Source organism: Phycodurus eques, chromosome 1 (genome assembly GCF_024500275.1).
Source record: "Phycodurus eques isolate BA_2022a chromosome 1, UOR_Pequ_1.1, whole genome shotgun sequence".
Taxonomy (NCBI): Eukaryota; Metazoa; Chordata; class Actinopteri; order Syngnathiformes; family Syngnathidae; genus Phycodurus; species Phycodurus eques.
Window position 1 is genome coordinate 15,569,647 of NC_084525.1, and position 19,019 is coordinate 15,588,665.

At 40.3% G+C, this 19,019-nt stretch overlaps 1 protein-coding gene across 2 annotated transcripts in view; it reads left to right on the forward strand.

Moving 5' to 3' along the window:
* sema3h (sema domain, immunoglobulin domain (Ig), short basic domain, secreted, (semaphorin) 3H) overlaps positions 1 to 19,019 on the forward strand; it is a 64,923-nt gene that overhangs the window by 36,811 nt on the left and 9,093 nt on the right. For both annotated transcript variants that reach the window (XM_061680141.1, XM_061680151.1), the window contains exons 9-12: positions 13,006 to 13,075; positions 16,917 to 17,061; positions 18,631 to 18,720; positions 18,853 to 18,982. In XM_061680141.1, coding sequence (XP_061536125.1) covers positions 13,006 to 13,075; positions 16,917 to 17,061; positions 18,631 to 18,720; positions 18,853 to 18,982 — 435 coding nt within the window. The remainder of the gene's footprint in view (positions 1 to 13,005; positions 13,076 to 16,916; positions 17,062 to 18,630; positions 18,721 to 18,852; positions 18,983 to 19,019) is intronic.

The window sequence follows — 19,019 nt, forward strand, 5'->3', positions numbered from 1 at the left end:
AGTTCTATCTTTGAGGGACAATCAAGTAAATCTCGTGTGAGAAGGACTTAATGAGACAGCTTGACATTAACACCTAAAACAAATTTGACACATGCTCACTCCACTGAAGACCCAGAAATGCAGTGGAACACCATCTAGCAATTAGAAAACAGTAATTGTTTGAAAGACAGGCACATTTTTGGTTAATTTGTTCATCGTGCAATTTAATTATTGTGGGGACGTTTCCCCTTATCGACGTGCTAATGTGTAATGAGTATCTGAATTAAAGATCCCTGGAGATTTCATCATCCATAAATGGACTTCCATAAAGTCTTTTTACTTTATGGGGGGTGCCTTTTACAGTAACTGTTGTCTGCCAGCAATGCCTTTAGCATCGAATCAGGCTTGATTCAATTTATTAAAGAAATAACCACACTACAAGTGATACTTTACAACATCCACAACAGTTGAACATCTGTCACTTTCCCCATTTGACACCATGTCACGCTATTCCTATTGATTTCAAGTCTTGCACACTGGCTACATAAAACACAGATTGTGGGAAGTTTTTTAATGATAAATTCTACAAACACTGTTGAGACATGCAAAGACAAAACATGGAAATATGGAGAGTGTGGAGACAGGACTGGTTTCTTATCTCTGCTGTTTTTGTTAACAGAGGACATGCAACGTAAACGACAGACCTCTTTCTTGAAAACTAAACGTACACACACACACACACACACACAGTCTCTCACAGTATCCATCTGAATGAGCACAGTGTGTACATTAAGAGATTGAATAAATCATGCACGTCTTTTTCTTGCATGCTGTCAAACCTTTATGTGGGCACACTTGCATCACAAGGAATCTCAAAACTTGCACTCAAACACACACAAATACACACGCAGGAATTCAAGGTTTGGATCTGTTAGCATTATAAACATTTCGTCCCAGCAGGCCTGTGGCTCTGTTTTACACATCTGATAAAAGTGCATTTTCAAATTTGTTTGTGAACATCACAAACAGACAGACACTCTTACAAAAACCGCAAGCCCTGACACAGGGGATTAAGCCATCAGGTTAAGAATGCAGTCAGTGCTGTGTTTATGCCACGCTTAGCCACACAGAAACACTACAAATCCCAAGAAGCCTTGAGGCATGTGCAGGTCCCTCATTGTGTAGAGCAGTGGTTAACACCTGGTCGTATGTGTGCTTGTGTGAGGTTGTGAGGTAGTCAGGCAACACTAAACAACATTCATAAGAAGCCTTCCCATATCCCTTTGCTTCAGGGGCCAGGGCGATTTCCTTTTCGAGGCCGAGGGGACTAGCGGGGTTTTGAACCTCAAAGTATGCCTAAAGCCAACATTTAAAGACTTTTACTGAACTTCTGGACTGTCTGTTTATAGTCCAACATGTTTCTCAGGTCGTCTTACTTTGGTTATGAATCCTAACAGGCACGTCTGGGTTTATGTGTCAAACTCATCTAATGCAGGACTGTTTACACTATTCTGAATAGACACAGCACTGCTGCTCATAATCATTACTGGAAGAACGTTCTAAATATTGACTCAAAAAACATCTAGGTTGTTTTAAAGGTTTAAGAATGCAACATGTTCAAACAACAATTTAGTAGTGATACAAAAAGTTATGATAAAAAAATATCGGGACTATTTTCAAATAATATTTTTATTATAATTGGTACAATTCTGAAAAGTAAAGGATAAATAAAACAAATTAATAAAAATTCTAAATTCAGAAAAGAAAAACAAAAACTCAGCTGTGGCGTTAACCTTTACATGCTAACTGAACTGAAATCCTGAAAGAGAAATTCTACTAATTTCCTACTAACTATAGTAGGACCGTTACAATTGAACTGTTGAATTTTTTTTCAAAACATATTTGTTGTCTTCTTTAAAACAGTCAACAAAAAACATTTTCCAATGATATCTTTAATGCATAGTATGGTACAGTTGGCTTAAATTTTAAGTGATCACCCCATTGGCTCATGGGACAAGATTGCTGTACGTCATCCTGGATTCATACTGCATGCACTCACTCGTTTCCACTCATGTGCTTCTGAGTGTTGATGCAACACGTGAAATTGTGAGTCAAACCTCCACTGAACCATAAACACAGACAGTCGGGTGTGTTTACTGTTTTATGTCTTGCTGCCTTTTTTAAGTGAAAAACCTTCTGGTAAAGGTTACCAGACACAGTAAAGCTGTTGTCTGCTGTTTTCACGGCAAAGTAATGTGTGGCTTTAGAGCTGCGATGTAAAAGAAAAAAATTGTAAGCACTGTTTGAATAAGAGCTGCACCAAGTCTGGCAAACACAAATATAATGATAAAGCAAAATTTCCGTCACAAATAATAGTTTTTTTTTGTAATAATAGTAGGTAAAAGGTAATAAAAGCGAATAGGCTCTCAAATTTAAGATTTAAAGTCAATTGTCCCTCATGCCTAGATCAGACTACATGATTTTAGCCCCGATATCGGCCCGATTAGCTGTCGCAGGCGATTTCCCAGATTGGGCATGGTATATTTTGTTGGGAATGACAAAACGTCTTGTAGTGTGACATAATCCACGACCAACGATTTGGCCCTGCGATAGCCCTATGACGCCAAAATGAAAGGTCGAGCATATTTGATTTTTTTGGGATATCTTCCTTGTAGTGTGACATATCAACGACAACTCTCCGACAGTGCACCTTGACGTAGACCAATAGGATTGAGTATTGAGACTGGCTCTTCGCCCCGCGTGTTTTCTGTTGTCAACATACTTGGTCGGTGTTGTCACCATTTATTCACGCGCACAAACCAATGTTTACCAAAGCTTTAGAGCATGTTTCGACAGCACACCTGCATGTTTGGGTATAACCTAGTGCTAGCACTAGCTTACTAGGCTGCATAAAGTATTGTTGCCTGCTTGTGAGCCGTATCGTATTAAAAGTATGTGAACATACTTAAAGCAATCCTTGAATGAACGCCCTCTCCCGAGCACCGGTGAGCTCCACTACACGTTTTCCTCATTTTGTCGTCCCCCCCCCCCCCACACACACACAATACATTTGCGTGATCCATTGTTGTTGTCATCGCCATGGTAACGGGTGTATCCAGTCACGTTAACCGTTGACATGTTTTCTGCTTCTGTCTCTCCGACAGTGTTTGATTTGACAAGATACTGATCGTAACAGACGGGATACAGTCAAATGCCAATGGCGAGAAAGCGCTGTGAGGTTCTTTTAGGAATAGTGTTAATAATACATAGAGAGCTAAATACAGTAAATGAACAAACCTGCTCTTTGTAGCACAAACGTGAGCCTGAAGCATACTCGATAGACTCTTATCCACCAGACAAAGTGCTTAAAAAAACAGTACACACGTATTGTGGTGTCATCCAACCACTAGGGGCACTACGGAAAGGAGTGACTAGATGTTGGGTTTAGAAAAGGAAATGATGAAGAAAGGAGATTAAGAAGAAATTAGCCTTGCTAACTGCCATGTGCTAACTGAAAAATCAAGCGAAGTAAGAGGACTTACAAGCATTTTTCTTGGAAATACAACACATGTACACTTCCACATAAAGCCGGCCGTGCTTAAATCCAGTGCGTTATTTCCTAGTATCGATAGATTCAATTGATTACCTTGTAAAATGATTTAAATCGCTATATTTATGTCCAGAAGGCTAACTTGCCCAGCACACATCGATTCAATGGGATCGTAGGACTTTGAATGAATCAATGACTAAATCGTTACATCACTATTAGTGAACCTTACTTTTGCATTGTTATGAACATTTTCCTCTTTTTCTTATCACTAAAGAGACCATACATTCAAAGTCTATGTGTTGGATACACACAAAAAGAGAGAAAAGGGTTTAAGATGACAACATTGGAGAAAGAGGCCATGAGTTGAAAAACTGATTTACATGTATGACTCATCCTACAGTACACCAACCCTGTTAGATGAGTCTGTCAAGTTTTTTTAAAAAATACTTCATTACCTCACCAACACAACACCTTCTACAGTATATGAAGTGGGCATGAAAAGATGCTTTGTTATAACAAGGAAGATTGATTATGTTTGAGGCCTCCATCCATCTTAGCTTGTGTGAATTCTAGGAAGAGGTTTTGCAAAAGCAACAGAGGAGCACAGAGGGGTGGAAGATGGCTGCTGGCCAGAAGAGGAGGAGAAAAGTAGGGCTTCAAAGAAAGTGAAGAAGAGAAACAATGAAGGAGGACTAGAGTGAGAGGGCAGAGGTTAAAGCACAGGGTGTTGACCAGACCAGAGGAAGAAGGAGAGGGGGGAGATGAGCTAAAAACCAAAGCTTTACTTGGAGGTTTGAGAGGGAGGTGGGGGAAGATAAAGAGGAGAACTAGAAGGTGAGGTATGGAGTTGACGCTGTTATCTCCTCCACACAGTGATAGAGGAGAGGGATGGAAAAGCTGATTATGTAGCCGGTCAGAGGTACAATTTAACATAAGACGAGGAGAGGAGGCAAGGATGATTTAGGCACATTTGGCGGAGGGAGGAGGCAATAAATCAAGAAAACCTTTTACATGTTCTGTCCCAAAGAAGAGGAGGAAGATGAAACCAGAGGCAAAGACCGAAAATGGCGCCAATCCGGACAGAAGACATTTTCCCCCTCAAGCAACCCAGACATGGGAAGTGAAGCAGAAAGGGTGTGAGGGCTGATGGTGAGACAAGGAGGGGATCGGGGTTAATTGGGACGGGGCCGAACAGACACTAATGTGGATCAAGGAGGAGGTGTTAGAGGGACATGAAGCTTTTATGAGGTTATGTGGAGGACGGAAAGTACTTTACAAATCATAAAGAATAGGGTTTTATAACATGTCAGGCTCCGACATTAAGCCTTTTTAGGTGGTGGCCCGAGCCAAGTTGTGGTGACCCTGTCAGAACCTGCACTGGCCCCGTACGTTTATGTTACCATACGTTACGTTTTAGTGATTATTTCGCTATTAGCAACTTTAATGAAGTTAATGAATTAATGAAGCCCCTTTCAGAAATTATTAGTACAATTGCATTCATGGCTGTGACTGTGTGCTAACCTCACCAAAATCAAGGCATTGGAATAACGCTTCAAAGAATAAAACAATTCCAGAATTATTAAAATATCATGCCTTGATGTTGTGTACACTATGCATATTATGTATTAATTTAAATGTACATCCATATAATGAAACATTGCCTGTTTTTTAATTTTATTCATTTTATTTAAACTTTATTTAGCCAGGTTGGTCTCATTGAGATTAAAACACTTTTTTTCAAGAAAGAAGTGGCCAAAACAGGCAGCAGCAAAAACACAAAGAAGTTACAGACACACAACGAAAGACAAAGTACAATTTAAGCCTACATTTTGGATTTAACCATCTATGAGTCATACCTATGAATAAATTGTTCAAGCAGGTGAGCTAAAACATTGAAATTCTATAGAAACTCTTCCATTTCTTTCATTATAGATTTAAAAACATTTAAGGACACCAGTTCCTTGATCTTTTGTCATTCTGCAACAGATTCCAGACTGGGGGTGCAGAGTCCCCAAAATCCCTTCTCCCAATTTCTGTCTGAGCTTTTGGAACAGAGAGCATAAAGAGGTCACGAGACCGCAACAAATACTAGTTAGTGGGAGGCTCATCTTAGGGGAGCTGTGCGTGCGTGTGCGTGTGCGTGCGTATGATTGTTACTTGTTTTATGATTATGATTTACCTTTAATTATTATTTTATATATTAGTGATTATATGTATGTATTGAAAGGACCTCCTTGGAATGAGATGATGCATCTCAAGGGGCTATCCTTGAATTAAATAAATACATAAACAATAATGCACAATATTAAATATTTTTCTACATATAAAGGCAGCATTCCCCAAACTTTTTTGTTGAAAATAAAAAAAATTAAAAAAAGTTAAAATCATGCGAAGACCTATAGTTTACAGACGCCGGCTGTATCCTATATTCCATTGAGTGTTATGACAGTGCTCCTTGCCCACCACAGACTCAGATGGAGAAATCTGGTTACCATGGTTGTCTCTACACACCCCGGATTCTAGCTTTTTGATGTTTCGTTTGGGGTAATGGCTTCTTCCTGGCAGAATGGCCTTTCAGCCCATGTTGGTACAGTACTCGTTGGATAATGACACACTCTTAACAGCTTCCGCCAGCATCTTTGCAAGGTCTATCGCTTTTGTTCCTTGGTTGCTATATACATTTCCAACCAGAGCACATTTGTCTCTGGGACACAGAACCCTTTTCCTTCCTGAGATGTATGATGGCTGGACATTCCGCTGGTGTTTATACTTAAGTATAATTGTTTGAACAAATGAATGTGGCACCTTCAGGTATCTGGAAATTGCACCCAAGGATGAACAAGACTTGTGCATATATATATATATATATATATATATATATTCATCCATCCATCCATCCTCTGAGCCGGTTCTCCTCACGAGGGTCGCGGGCGTGCTGGAGCCTATCCCAGCTATCATCGGGCAGGAGGCGGGGTACACCCTGAACTGGTTGCCAGCCAATCACAGGGCACATACAAACAAACAACCATTCACACTCACATTCACACCTACGGGCAATTTAGAGTCCCCAATTCATGCATGTTTTTGGGATGTGGGAGGAAACCCACGCTGGCACGGGGAGAACATGCAAACTCCACAGAGGCGGGGCCGGGGATTGAACCCCGGTCCTCAGAACTGTGAGGCTGATGCTCTAACCAGTAGGACACCGTGTCGCCATAGTAAACACCTGGCCAATTATTAGGACTGCATTACAGTATATTTTAGTATTTCTAAATGCCTAAATTATTAACCCTCGCACATCTCTTCACAAAAAACATTTTCATGTTTCATACAGGTAAAAGAAAAAAATAGAAAGCTTTACTGTCATTGAACAATATACGATCATTTGGACAGAGGCAATATTCAAATACACCGGAACCCTGGAAATTAACAGTGAAGTTAAGTTACTTTTAAACTCCTACCATATTTGGATAAGACAAAGAGGAAAATGATAATGATGATGCCATTACAAAAAAGGAACCTCTGAAACGAATGGTTTATTAGTGTTCATTTTTAAGTTGTTACTATTAACAACAGTACAGACGTCTTTTTGCACACATGACAATTAACTGCGCTAAAATGTTATTCAAAACATCCTAGTTTTTGATTTCTAAAGTTCAACCCCTGTTCAGGATTATTTTATTCAAGTTCAAGTCAAAACAACAAATCGACAAGTCAAACAGCCTTGTGTTAGCATTAGTGTCCTTATGAAAGCGGTCTAGACTTTTTGGATGGAAAGCTAGTGAAGGACATCAAGTGGAGGATGTCATCCATGACCACAGGGTACAAAAATGTGTCGGACAAAAAGATGGAGCAATCGAAGAAATAAGGTCAATAGCCTGGAGGGTTAAAGGAGCAGACGAGATGGAAGTGAGACTATTTATGGAACAATAAGACAATGAGTATGAGCATTAGCAGTGCGGCCACAAATGTGACAAAGGGAATAAGGTATGTTGGCATTCATGGAGAGTGGGTGGGATGGGGAATAGGGGTCCCTGCCTCGGGGGCAATGGCGAGACAATTAAGATGATGAGGAGGAAGAGTTGATACTGCAAGTCTGCAGGCTAGACAACACTATCTTCCCTGAGGGGGAAACTGGCTTTTTTGTTTAGGGAAGACGACACAGGAGCAATCCTCTGGAGAAAATAGGCCAGACAGACAGATAGACAGATGGACGGGGAAGATAGAATGATTAAGACTGTGGAGAAGAGGGAGGGATGGAGGACAAGGGCGGGATGTGGGTTTGTAGTGAAAGTGAGAAACAAAGAAAACGAGAGCAGCCCAGAGGGGTCCTCAGAAGCCCAGGTGGATTTGAGCAGAAAGGGATGGGGGCTGAGCAACTGATCAGAAGATAAAGAGATTGGAAGAAGGAGGACAGATTCTGAGACAAAGGAACTCCCTATTGAGGGTGTCAAAAGGCTGCAGCATATAAAATAATACATCACAATATTACGTACAGTACACTTGCAGAATCTATGAGAACCTAAACAAGTGCTTTACCAAAACATAAACAAAGTACTTAACAGTATGTTTATTTTGTGATTGTAGTTTGTATTGATGTAGAACTGCACTGCATTAGACTGAGACCTGTTTCTGATATTTTGCCCCCTCTTATATGTACAGTTATGTTGTATGTTATTTTTATTTTATTTTATCTAGTGTAGAGTACCGTAATTAGTATCTGTATAGTCCATCCATCCATCCATCCATCCATTTTCTGAGCCGCTTCTCCTCACTAAGGTCGCAGGCGCGCTGGAGTCCATCCCAGTTGTCATCGGGCAGGAGGCGGGGTACACCCTGAACTGGTTGCCACCCAATCGCAGGGCACATACAAACAAACAACCATTTGCACTCACATTCACACCTACGGGCAATTTAGAGTCTCCAATTCATGCATGTTTTTGGGATGTGGTAGGAAACCGGAGTGCCTGGAGAAAACCCACGCAGGCACGGGGAGAACATGCAAACTCCACCACAGGCGGGGCCGGGGATTGAACCCGGGTCCTCAGAACTGTGAGGCTGACGCTCTAACCAGTCATCCACCGTGCCTATCTGTATAGTATTTTGAATAAATAAACATACAAATAAGTTGTTTTGTCAGATATTATTCAACTGCTTTTACTGATGTTTTAGGTATTTGCCGTGGTATCGTTTCACTATCGGTATGGAATTACTTCATGCAGGTACATAATTTTGGTATAGTGACAACACTAGACACTAAATAAGCAAACCAACATAATCCTCTCAGTATGATGCAGTGCAGTTCTACATCATTTCAAAGTACATCTATAATCGCTAGAAATACATGATGTTGTGTGTTCTGTAACTTGCTTGACATCTTTTGTCTCATTCATTACAGTGGATGACAAATATAGAGAGTGGGATGCATTGTGGATGTCTAATTATCTGTGCAAATGCAGACTTATGAGCGTAATGGCCATCCAGATCTGTTAAAATAGTGCAGGTGAATTCAAGTGTTCTTGAGGAATGTGCTTCACTTTCCCTCCAGTGTCAAGGATTAAGGACATTACATATGCTAAACTTCAAGAATAAAGCTGAGAAAGAACTCAGGCAGACCAGCATTAACTCAGTCCTGGTTTAAACTTGTCTCACGGTGATAAAAGTGTTTTATATTTTCTTTGCCAGGCTGAACTGTAAATATGTGAGACGTCTTCTTCAAAGTCAGATAGAGAAATGCGGTGTTTGAGTCTTCCCAACTTTTAACAAATATTTGTTTTTTATGTGAAGCTGGATGCACAGAGAGGAGTGGAGACCAAAGAGTCTGAGATGCTCCTTATGCGGGTGTGCAATTTCTAAATTTTTCAAAAGCTGACATCTGTGTTTCTGCTTTCCACTGTGGCCTCATGTTGTGCAGAGTGCCATCAAATTTAATTGACCAACAAGCAATAACCACAAATATAGTGAAACATCTGTAGACCAATGCCCCCATTGGTCATACAATCATACTGTATGCATCCATGACATTACAGAAGAGCTTTTCTTCATCTTCCTGTACCTTTTTTCCAGTGGCTATTCCAAAAGAAGGAGACACCTCAACAAGGGGTGAAAAGAAGAAGAATGTGAGGATATATGATATGTGATATGTGATATACAGTCATCTCATGATTAAGGTTAAGGATTTTGTTGTTGTTGTTGCTGTGATTAGCTTCTTTTACACTTGCGTGAGAGTGAGACCGTTATGACTGTTAAACCTTCTACTTTCATCATTGAGGTTATGTAATCCATCCATTTTCTGAGCCGCTTCTCCTCACTAGGGTCGCGGGCGTGCTGGAGCCTATCCCAGCTGTCATTGGGCAGGAGGCGGGGTACACCCTGAACCGGTTGCCAGCCAATCGCAGGGCACATATTAAAAAACAACCATTCGCACTCACAGTCACACCTACGGACAATTTAGAGTCTCCAATTAATGCATGTTTTTGGGATGTGGGAGGAAACCGGAGTGCAGGCACGGGGAGAACATGCAGACTCCGCACAGGCGGGGCCGGGGATTGAACCCCGGTCCTCAGAACTGTGAGGCTGACGCTCTAACCAGTCGACCACCGTGCTGCCCAGGTTATGTAATTTGTGTTATAATTTAATTCAAACAACGGCTAACTTGTTTTTACACTTATATAACAGTTTAAATTTATATGATCTTCTGCACCATTGTTTCAAGAACTTTTCTCGAGCTGGACCTTTTTACATTTTTGTTGAATACCCCATATTTAGAATGTTTAAAGGTTGATGGCGACTGACAGATTTTTCAACAGAAAAATTGGAGGTCAAACAGAACTGATTTTTTTTTAATTACAATAATACAAATTGTATAGTAATATAAACTCCGCACAGGCGTGGCCGGGGATTGAACCCGGATCCTCAGAACTGTGAGGCTGACGCTCTAACTAGTCGTCTACCGCGCCGCCTAGTGCCTAACCTTGCTTGTGAATTACTACTAAATTCTTGGTCTCTGATATTTTACTAGCAAATGATCCTTTTAATTTGTTTAAGCGTGCACATACGTACGTATGTTTGTTTTGAGATGAGATTAGCTTTCATTCAGGGATGTATGGTTCCATGGAGGCCACCTGAAGCAGAAGGAACGTCAGGAATGTGGGGACAGTGAGATGTTTTGCTGTCTGCCAGCAGAGGAAGGGAGGAGGGGAGAGAAATACGAGAACAGTCTTCAGTGCTGCATGGGTTCTTGGCCTCTCAACTGTGCTTCTTTTACAAAGATATGTTTTGCAAACGAGTTTCTAAATTCATTCCCTACTTTATGGATGTGACCTCAATGAGCGTAAGCCCTATATTATCACATAGGGGGAGATGATCGCAGCACAACAGACTAAAAACGATCCAATAAAAGTCCAAAACGTCAAACTTTTGCTACTATCCCCCCTCCAAAAAGTTTTGGTTTAGTTTTATATACTTGTAGTCTAATGAGTGCAGCAATCTTAAGAGATATCTATATATACACACACATACACAGAGACACAGAAATAGTCATTTAGTACAGTATGTAAAAAGCAACTGCCACACATTCCATAAAGGTGGCGGACATGCTGTGGTGAATTCCATGTAAGTGAACTAAATAGCAGTAACATAAAACTTAGTATATATTGTATTCATATCAATTGTCCTTAAAGCCAAGGAAAACATCTTTGTAAGAAATCCTACTCCTACATTTTTTCTGGGTACTCTGAGTTCCTCGCTTATTCCATAAACATCCATGTTCGCTGAATTGAAGACACCCCAAATTGTCCGTAGTTGTGAGTTTGAATGTGAATGATCTTGTCTATGTGTGTGCTGCGATTGACTGGCGACGAGTGCAGAGTGCACATCGCCTCTTGCCCAGTTGGATCAAATGTGCTGTGATTGACTCTTGTTACCCATGTAGGTGGTATAGAAAATGGATGGATGCACGGGCAGATGAAACCCTACTAAATGCTAGTGAGAACAGGTCGCAGGTTTTTGACAACAGACATGAGTGAGTGAGTGGCAATGTGGGATGAACAACATGTCAGTCGGCTTTAATCCGCTGTGTTCAAAATGAAGACCAAAGACTGAGGTGTGCCAGCGCGCGTGTGTGTATGTGTGTGTGTGTGTGTGTGTGTGTAGGTGGGTGTGTACGCGTGTAACACCAGGTGTTGATTCTCCTGTGGTAGCCCTGGCACTTGCCTCTCCCACTGGGGTTGGTTATAAATGGCCACAGATTTATTCTAAGTAGCTTTGCATCATTAACAAACAGTCTGATCGATGCTTACATCAGAAAATGAATGGCACCACCTCCCCCCAGTCACACACGCTTCCACAGGACTCACAAATATACATTGATACAAATCTGGTAACGCAATTATTTTCTAAGTCAAAGTCATGTCATTATTTAAATTTTTTTTTTTCCCCATTTATTATACTTGTAACCCTTCAAGCGGATTGTCAACTCACAATCTGCTGTGTATTTATGTTGAACACTACACAGAGAACCAGATCACAGACATGCAGGGATGCAAAAAAAGGTGTCAAAGTGAATGGGGTGCTCAAACAGCGCTGCACTTCTTAAGCCGAGGTGCAGTTGGTGCCTTGCTCAAGGGCTCCTGGACAGCAATCAGGAACCGCAACGGGACTCGAACGGTGACCTCCCGTTTCCGAAGCCCAAGTCCTTACAGTTGAGCGACAGCAAAATAAGATTTTATTGAAATTATATGTAACTTCTCTTCTTTCCTTCTTCTCTTCACACCCCTTGTGTCTGGATAAAAAAAAAAAAAAATGCCCACAGAAACAGCAAAATATTTCATGAGGTATGCTGATGTCTGGCATAACTTGCTCATGATGGTACGGCATTAGAAAAAAATTCTAGAAGATGGTGTTCTAGTTTGGGATTGAACCACCTTTGGGACATTTTATTCCACTGTAATTAAACTCAAACACAACAAATGTTAGCTGGAATAATTTAATACCAGTAACAATTCCCATTTGCTTTTAATTATTTTTGGTATTTTCTGATTTTATAATGTCCTGGGAAAGCGTGTGATGACTTATTGCTAAATCAGGGGTGTCCAAACTGTTTCTTCCAAGGGCCACATTCAGAAAAATCAAAGGAAGGTAAAATCTATTCTCCTGCCTTGCCATGCAGTGTAGAAAATAAGTACTGCATGCTGACGACATGGGCCGTGTTAAATATTCATTGCAATCTATGCTGTGGGCTGCTAAAAAATGGATGGCCCCAGGACTGTAGTTTGGACAACCCTGCCTTAAATCAACCCCTTGTAAAATTCAATTATTTGATATTATATTTTCTGTTCAGTGGACACTAATGTTATTTAAAATTTCTAGTCACATCATGTGGTCGCAGAAAATATGCAATACAATTCTGCCAATTGAGTTTGAGAATTTGTCAGTGTGCGTTCCTGATATTGCTCTTCATTGTTTTCTTAATACAGAGGATGTCTTCATCCTCCATGGCAAAGACAAGAAGAACCCACTCATCTACGGCCTGTTCACCACTTCAAGGTACCACTCAACACTGTTTTGTAATCGTATTGAGCGGCGTGCTGGAAAACGCCAGCATGGTGGTGGGTGGGAGTCAGCAGGAAATCATGCTGTGTGGCGAGATCTGAGATTCCACACGGTGGAGTGAAAAAAAACACTGAATCATGGGTATTGCTCAACTGCCGCTGTTATATTTAGGTTCAGCACTGCACAAAAAAAGGCTTCAGAACTTAGTGTATGAGTCAAGGAACTATAAAGAAGATAACATTTTGCGGATTTCCACACAGAAAGCAACAAAAGAGATCATCTGTGACAATTTCCACCATGGTTGCACTTCAGCATGTGCACAGATGACGCAACATATTGTGGGATTCACACTGGCTGCACGACCTTCTGCCGCTGTGACTCGTGAATGCAACACATTCATGCTATGAAATGGCGCTCACATCGTCATGATTAGTGATCCTGCTGTGACAATAGCTTTTTGTTTGGGGTATGGTCACACAGTACATCTCATGGCCAGGCAAGTTTTTTAAAACTTAAAACCAAGCACTATTTTACAAAATGTTCATATTTTTCATTTTCTTTCGACCAGTTAGTTGTCCCCACAGTGCGCTATACTTCACCATCTAGGTCTACTGCAGTAGTAACCAACCTTTTCAAACCCAAAATCACTTTTTTTCCACAGAATATAAGACGAGCTCTACCACTACAATATCGTCTGAAAACACACTTTCCACGGGTAAAGCTGTTCTGTCATTTATTTTTGCAGGACCAATGCATACATGCCAAGATTACTAGTATGACTCTGAACTATTAAAGAAAGCTGAGTAACAAATGGCAATTCCTGGAATGAACATAAAATCCAATTTAATTGAATGTCCAACAGGGACATGAAATAGCTGCTATTGATATTTAGCTTCAATGTTCAAGTGTATTCAGAAACATGGTTAAACGTAAAAATAAAATAACATAAACGACGCAATCAGTGAACATCTATCTCCACTCACGAGTGTCCAGAAGTCTTCACCCATAGCTCTTGTATTCAGTCCAACATCGCTTTGAAGTTCAGTAATCTCCATGTCCATGGTCATCTAAATAACTCCTGCATTGTCCCTGACAGCTCTTCTGTCAATCTTGTGGACATTTGGTTTGATACAAAAGCAACTAATTGACTCGTGCTTTTTGCCTTCACAAATATAAAAACAAATTCTGTTACTAATTTGTTCAGAGAGGCAAAGAATGGTTTGAGCTGGAAATAAACATCACACATTATTGCAATCAACTCACCGTCTGCATGGTTTCTTGTGCTTATTCCCAATTAATGGCTCACTCTAACTTTCTGTTGCGGCCTTGCTTTTTGCTGGTGGCATGGTGAAAAGCGATTGCTCTGTTTCCGGTCCTCTCTGAAGTTGTTGCGTCTTCACTGATTGTCGAGTGGCTAAATATCTTCAAAGTCGTCATGAGTCGCTGCTGCCGCTCGAGGTTGTCTCGTTTGTTTATAGGTGCACATAGTATGTGCATATGAGGCATTGCATCTTCCCATTTGATGACGTGAAAAGAAATTTGCTTTTCCGATTCCAGTTGGAAATAATGTAACTTTCTTTTTTTTGCCGGAGCAGAAAAATCTGTCTACATCAAGACGTTTACAGGCTCACTAGCAGCATAACCATTTTGTGCTTCTCAAACTAAAATGAATGAAATTCACCTGTGGGTGTTCCAAATGAACGAAGAAGCCAGTCGTAAATGTCCAACCAAAAGGTATTTAAAATAAGAAGAAAATGAATCCTAATATTACTTTTTTCTTTCTTTTTTTTTAAATTAGGCGAAGTTTTATCTTGAAAATGACTCGCGATATACCGTGATGGGCATGGACCTCTACCTGTCGATCGTGATCGACGTGTTGGTTTCCCCTGGTCTACAGTATCTTTTGCATCCTTCTCTCTAACACTATTTTACAAAATATACATTTGCATCAGGTCCCATTTTGTCAAGGGAGATATTTTGATCAAGAGGACTTAAATATAACTGGGATCGAACAAGTGAAGTTCAAGTTCAAGCCACTTAATAAAACATTCATTCGTGTTCAGTGGACGTTTGCATTTCAGATGCAGCATGCAGCTTAAGCTCAGTCTTGTATGAAGCACCTGAAAGTGATGTGTGAGGAAAAGTACAAGTATCTTCACAGAAAATAATTTGGGGAAAGGTTACCTTGCAGAATATTACTGAGTAAAATTCTTAAATTATCTGACATTTGCTGTACTTAATTATCAAGTGATTTTCCGGTATTAAGTGTACTCATGTATTGGAAGTAAAAGTGTTTAAAAAAATTAGCGGTTGTCTTTGGAGTAACGAAGATGGTTAGGGGAAATCAGAGTAAAAGTACACATTTTATTTAGAAATGTTGCAGAACAAAAGGGAAAGTTGCCAGAAATCTAAATAAACAAGTAAAGTACAGCGTACAAACGTGAAAATTAAGTACAGTAACGAAGAATCTGTTATAAGACTTAAGTTTGTATGCATGCATGTCGATAAACAAAAGACATCTGTGACCTTTGGATGATTATGATTGGCAAAGCAAACAAAACAAATAAATAAAACAACAAAAAACACATGGTTGTGGCTCACAGCCTCACATTAAACTTTGCTGGAAACAGTTTTCTGGAAGAAGAATTGAAAGATTCTCTCAATTTAATGTTGGTGTTTGGTTGAAAGTGGAGTTGAGGGTATGATTCAAATGCACCTCCCCCAATCTCTCCCCACTAATTTTGCATTTGGGACATTGAGGGGATCACGGCGAGACCACATATCCTACTTTAGTGGTCTATAATATTGGCAGAGCAGCCAGGTTCTGTCTTACTCCTACTGTTCAGAGTTGTTTGCAGTGTGTGTAAAAAAATACACTATAATTATGTTTATTTCAAGACATGATGTTATAACTTTTAGTGTTTAGCACCTACATAAATTGCCTTGATTCATGTAACTTCTGACCATTTCTAAAAATTTAATTTCACATCATCGTAACTGTAGAGAGTGATTAATTGCAGTTTTCTCTCATGCGGTGTTAGAATAAACTGTAGCAGCACTTTTGTGATGACAGGTGACTCAATGGGGTGGTGGGAGTGGGTCTGCTTCAGGGCTTTAAGAAAAAGTCTGTGGAAGCTCAGGAGGAACTGACAAAAATCCAGGGAAGGGTGTAACTGCATAGCTTCACGAAGGTCATTACATGAGTTGAAGTGAAAGGTCTCTGAAACACACTTATGACCACACACATATACAAGTCAAGTTCGTTTTAGGGTGTGCACATTGAAAGCAAGCTTATTGTACATTTTATAAATTAGTCAGCCTAAAATAGTTTCCTTTTTCAGTTAATTGTTCAGGTTGTATAATATAGTTGAAGGTTTCTTTTTCTTTTGTGATCTTTGTTGATTAAATGAATGATTGAGGTCGTCTCTTTCAGGAGTGTGTTCACTTTCTCTATCTACTATATGTGTCAGTCTTTTTCTAGGTGCTGTGCCCATTAAATACTAGTACAAACTTCCACTTAAAAGCCATCCAGAACTGTTCCCTACTAGTATACTAATAGCAGTGCCATTGCTACAGTGGCAATTGCTGTGTTGAAATTAGAACATTCTTCCAAGCTGGACTTCGGCTTTGGAGCACATTCTGTGAACTGTTGCTTAAAAGACTCACGATGACTCACACAGCTCCACATTAAGTGATTACTATGAAGGCCTTTTTCCTTTATTAAATTGTTGCTCTTCTCTGGGTGCATATCCTCATTCATGCAGGCTGCTGGAATAATGTGTTGAACTATCATCTGAATGTACTTTCTCTGTGATCTTTCTTTCTTTCTTATCAGCGATATCCTCAATGGCTCGGCCGTGTGTGTTTACCGAATGGAGGATGTAGTTCGGGTTTTTAAAGGAAACTTTCTGCACAAAGAGGGGCCGCAGTATAAGTGGGCAGAGTTTACTGGCAAGGTGCCCTACCCGCGTCCTGGAACTGTGAGTTCATACTCAAACCTCAATGCTCATGTAGCCATAATTTACAATGGCCACTCAGGAGAGTCCAGTCCTTCACCAAGGCTGTACAATCCGAAGCTAAGTGTTCAGTTATGTTGATAAGATTCATATTATGGACTGAGAAATGTTAGTGTTCACAAAGTTATAAGAGGCAAAGCCGCACTTTCGTTATCATTATCAAAACAGCGCTGGTGACTCATTGGTCAAGCAGATGTCATCTTCATATATGTATGACAAAAATGAACACACATGCTAACGTTAGCTTATTTTGCTTCAGTATTATACTCCCGTATTCACATTAATGCAAAGATCAATTTTCTTCTCTGGGTCAGCCGTGTGCCGAGAATTAAATGCCGTAAACCCGCATTCTCCTGCATTTTTGTTGTTTGTTCGTGTCTCTGCTAATATTGTGGTATCATTCTGCTCACAAACAAACCAGAATATCCATCCATCCATTTGCCTATCCCAGATGTCATCGGGCAGGAGGCGGGGTACACCCTGAACTGGTTGCCAGCCAATCGCAGGGCACATAGAAACAAACAACCATTCGCACTCACAGTCATGCCTACGGGCAATTTAGAGTCTCCAATTAATACATGTTTTTGGGATGTGGGAGGAAACCGGAGTGCCCGAAGAAAACCCACACAGGCACGGGGAGAACATGCAAACTCCACACAGGCGGGGCCGGGGAATGAACCCGGGTCCTCAGAACTGTGAGGCTGACGCTCTAACCAGTCGACCACCGTGCCGCCCCAGAATATTTATAACATATTAATTAGGGTAGTTATCTACGAGTGTACGGCCTTGTGATCTGATCTTCTGATCCTCCCCTGTCTGCCCCCATTTTAACTGTGCTCTTCTGATCAAAATGAGCTTACAATTTGTTTCTTAGGGTATACTCACACAAGACCATGTGTACCATACTTGAGCCCACTTGACACCTAAAGTCCAGTACATTTATTTGTAAAATGTATATGTAACATATATACGTTTATTTACAGTATATTTAGGGCTGCAGCTATCGAATATTTTAGTGTTCGTGTATCCTACTAAAAATTTAATCGAATAATCAATATATTCGGATAAATTATGTTTTTGCTTGTTAACCACCTTCTTGCACAATAGAAATAAACAATGCAGTGTTGTATAATAAAGTGATGGCGCAATAATAATAAAGTAAATGGGCTGAAATGCAACTGCTAAAGAGCAGTGTAAGCGCGGGACGGGAGATGGAGGGACAATCTCTGTCATGTCCAGGACTGTTTGAATGGCCCTAGTGTACACACACACACACACACACACACACACACACACACACACATATATATATATATATATTATATATATATATATATATATATATATATATATAATTTTTAAAATTATTATTATTATTTTATCTAACGCTCCCTCAGACACACCCATAGGCCTTGAAACACACATAAACAAAATGATTACCTCCTTGGTGTGGAAGTCTAGCATAATGTAACAGGTAAAGAGTAGGAATCCCGAAAGTGGCCCTATGACCTTGTTTTTTCCCCTCCATCATAGTGTCCCAGCAGCACATATGGAAGCTACAGCTCCACCAGAGAATATCCTGATGATGTCATCTTCTTCAGCAGGACTCACCCGCTACTGGAGGTTCAGCTCATGTTTTATTTCATTACACGAAAGTTAAATCTTTGTGTTTTGGTCCAAATTCCTCTGAGGGAGGTTACTAGCAGTCATTAAATAATGTGCTCAAGTTGAAAAATAAATTCTGCACTTGTGTAGGAAAATGTGCTGCCCTTGGGAGAGCGGCCCCTCCTTGTCAGAGTGGGTGTTCACTACAAGTTCAGCAAACTGCTGGTGGACAGAGTAGAAGCTGTTGACAGCACTTATGATGTCCTCTTCATCGGCACAGGTACACTGAATCCAGTTCTTTAAATATATGAGTTTTG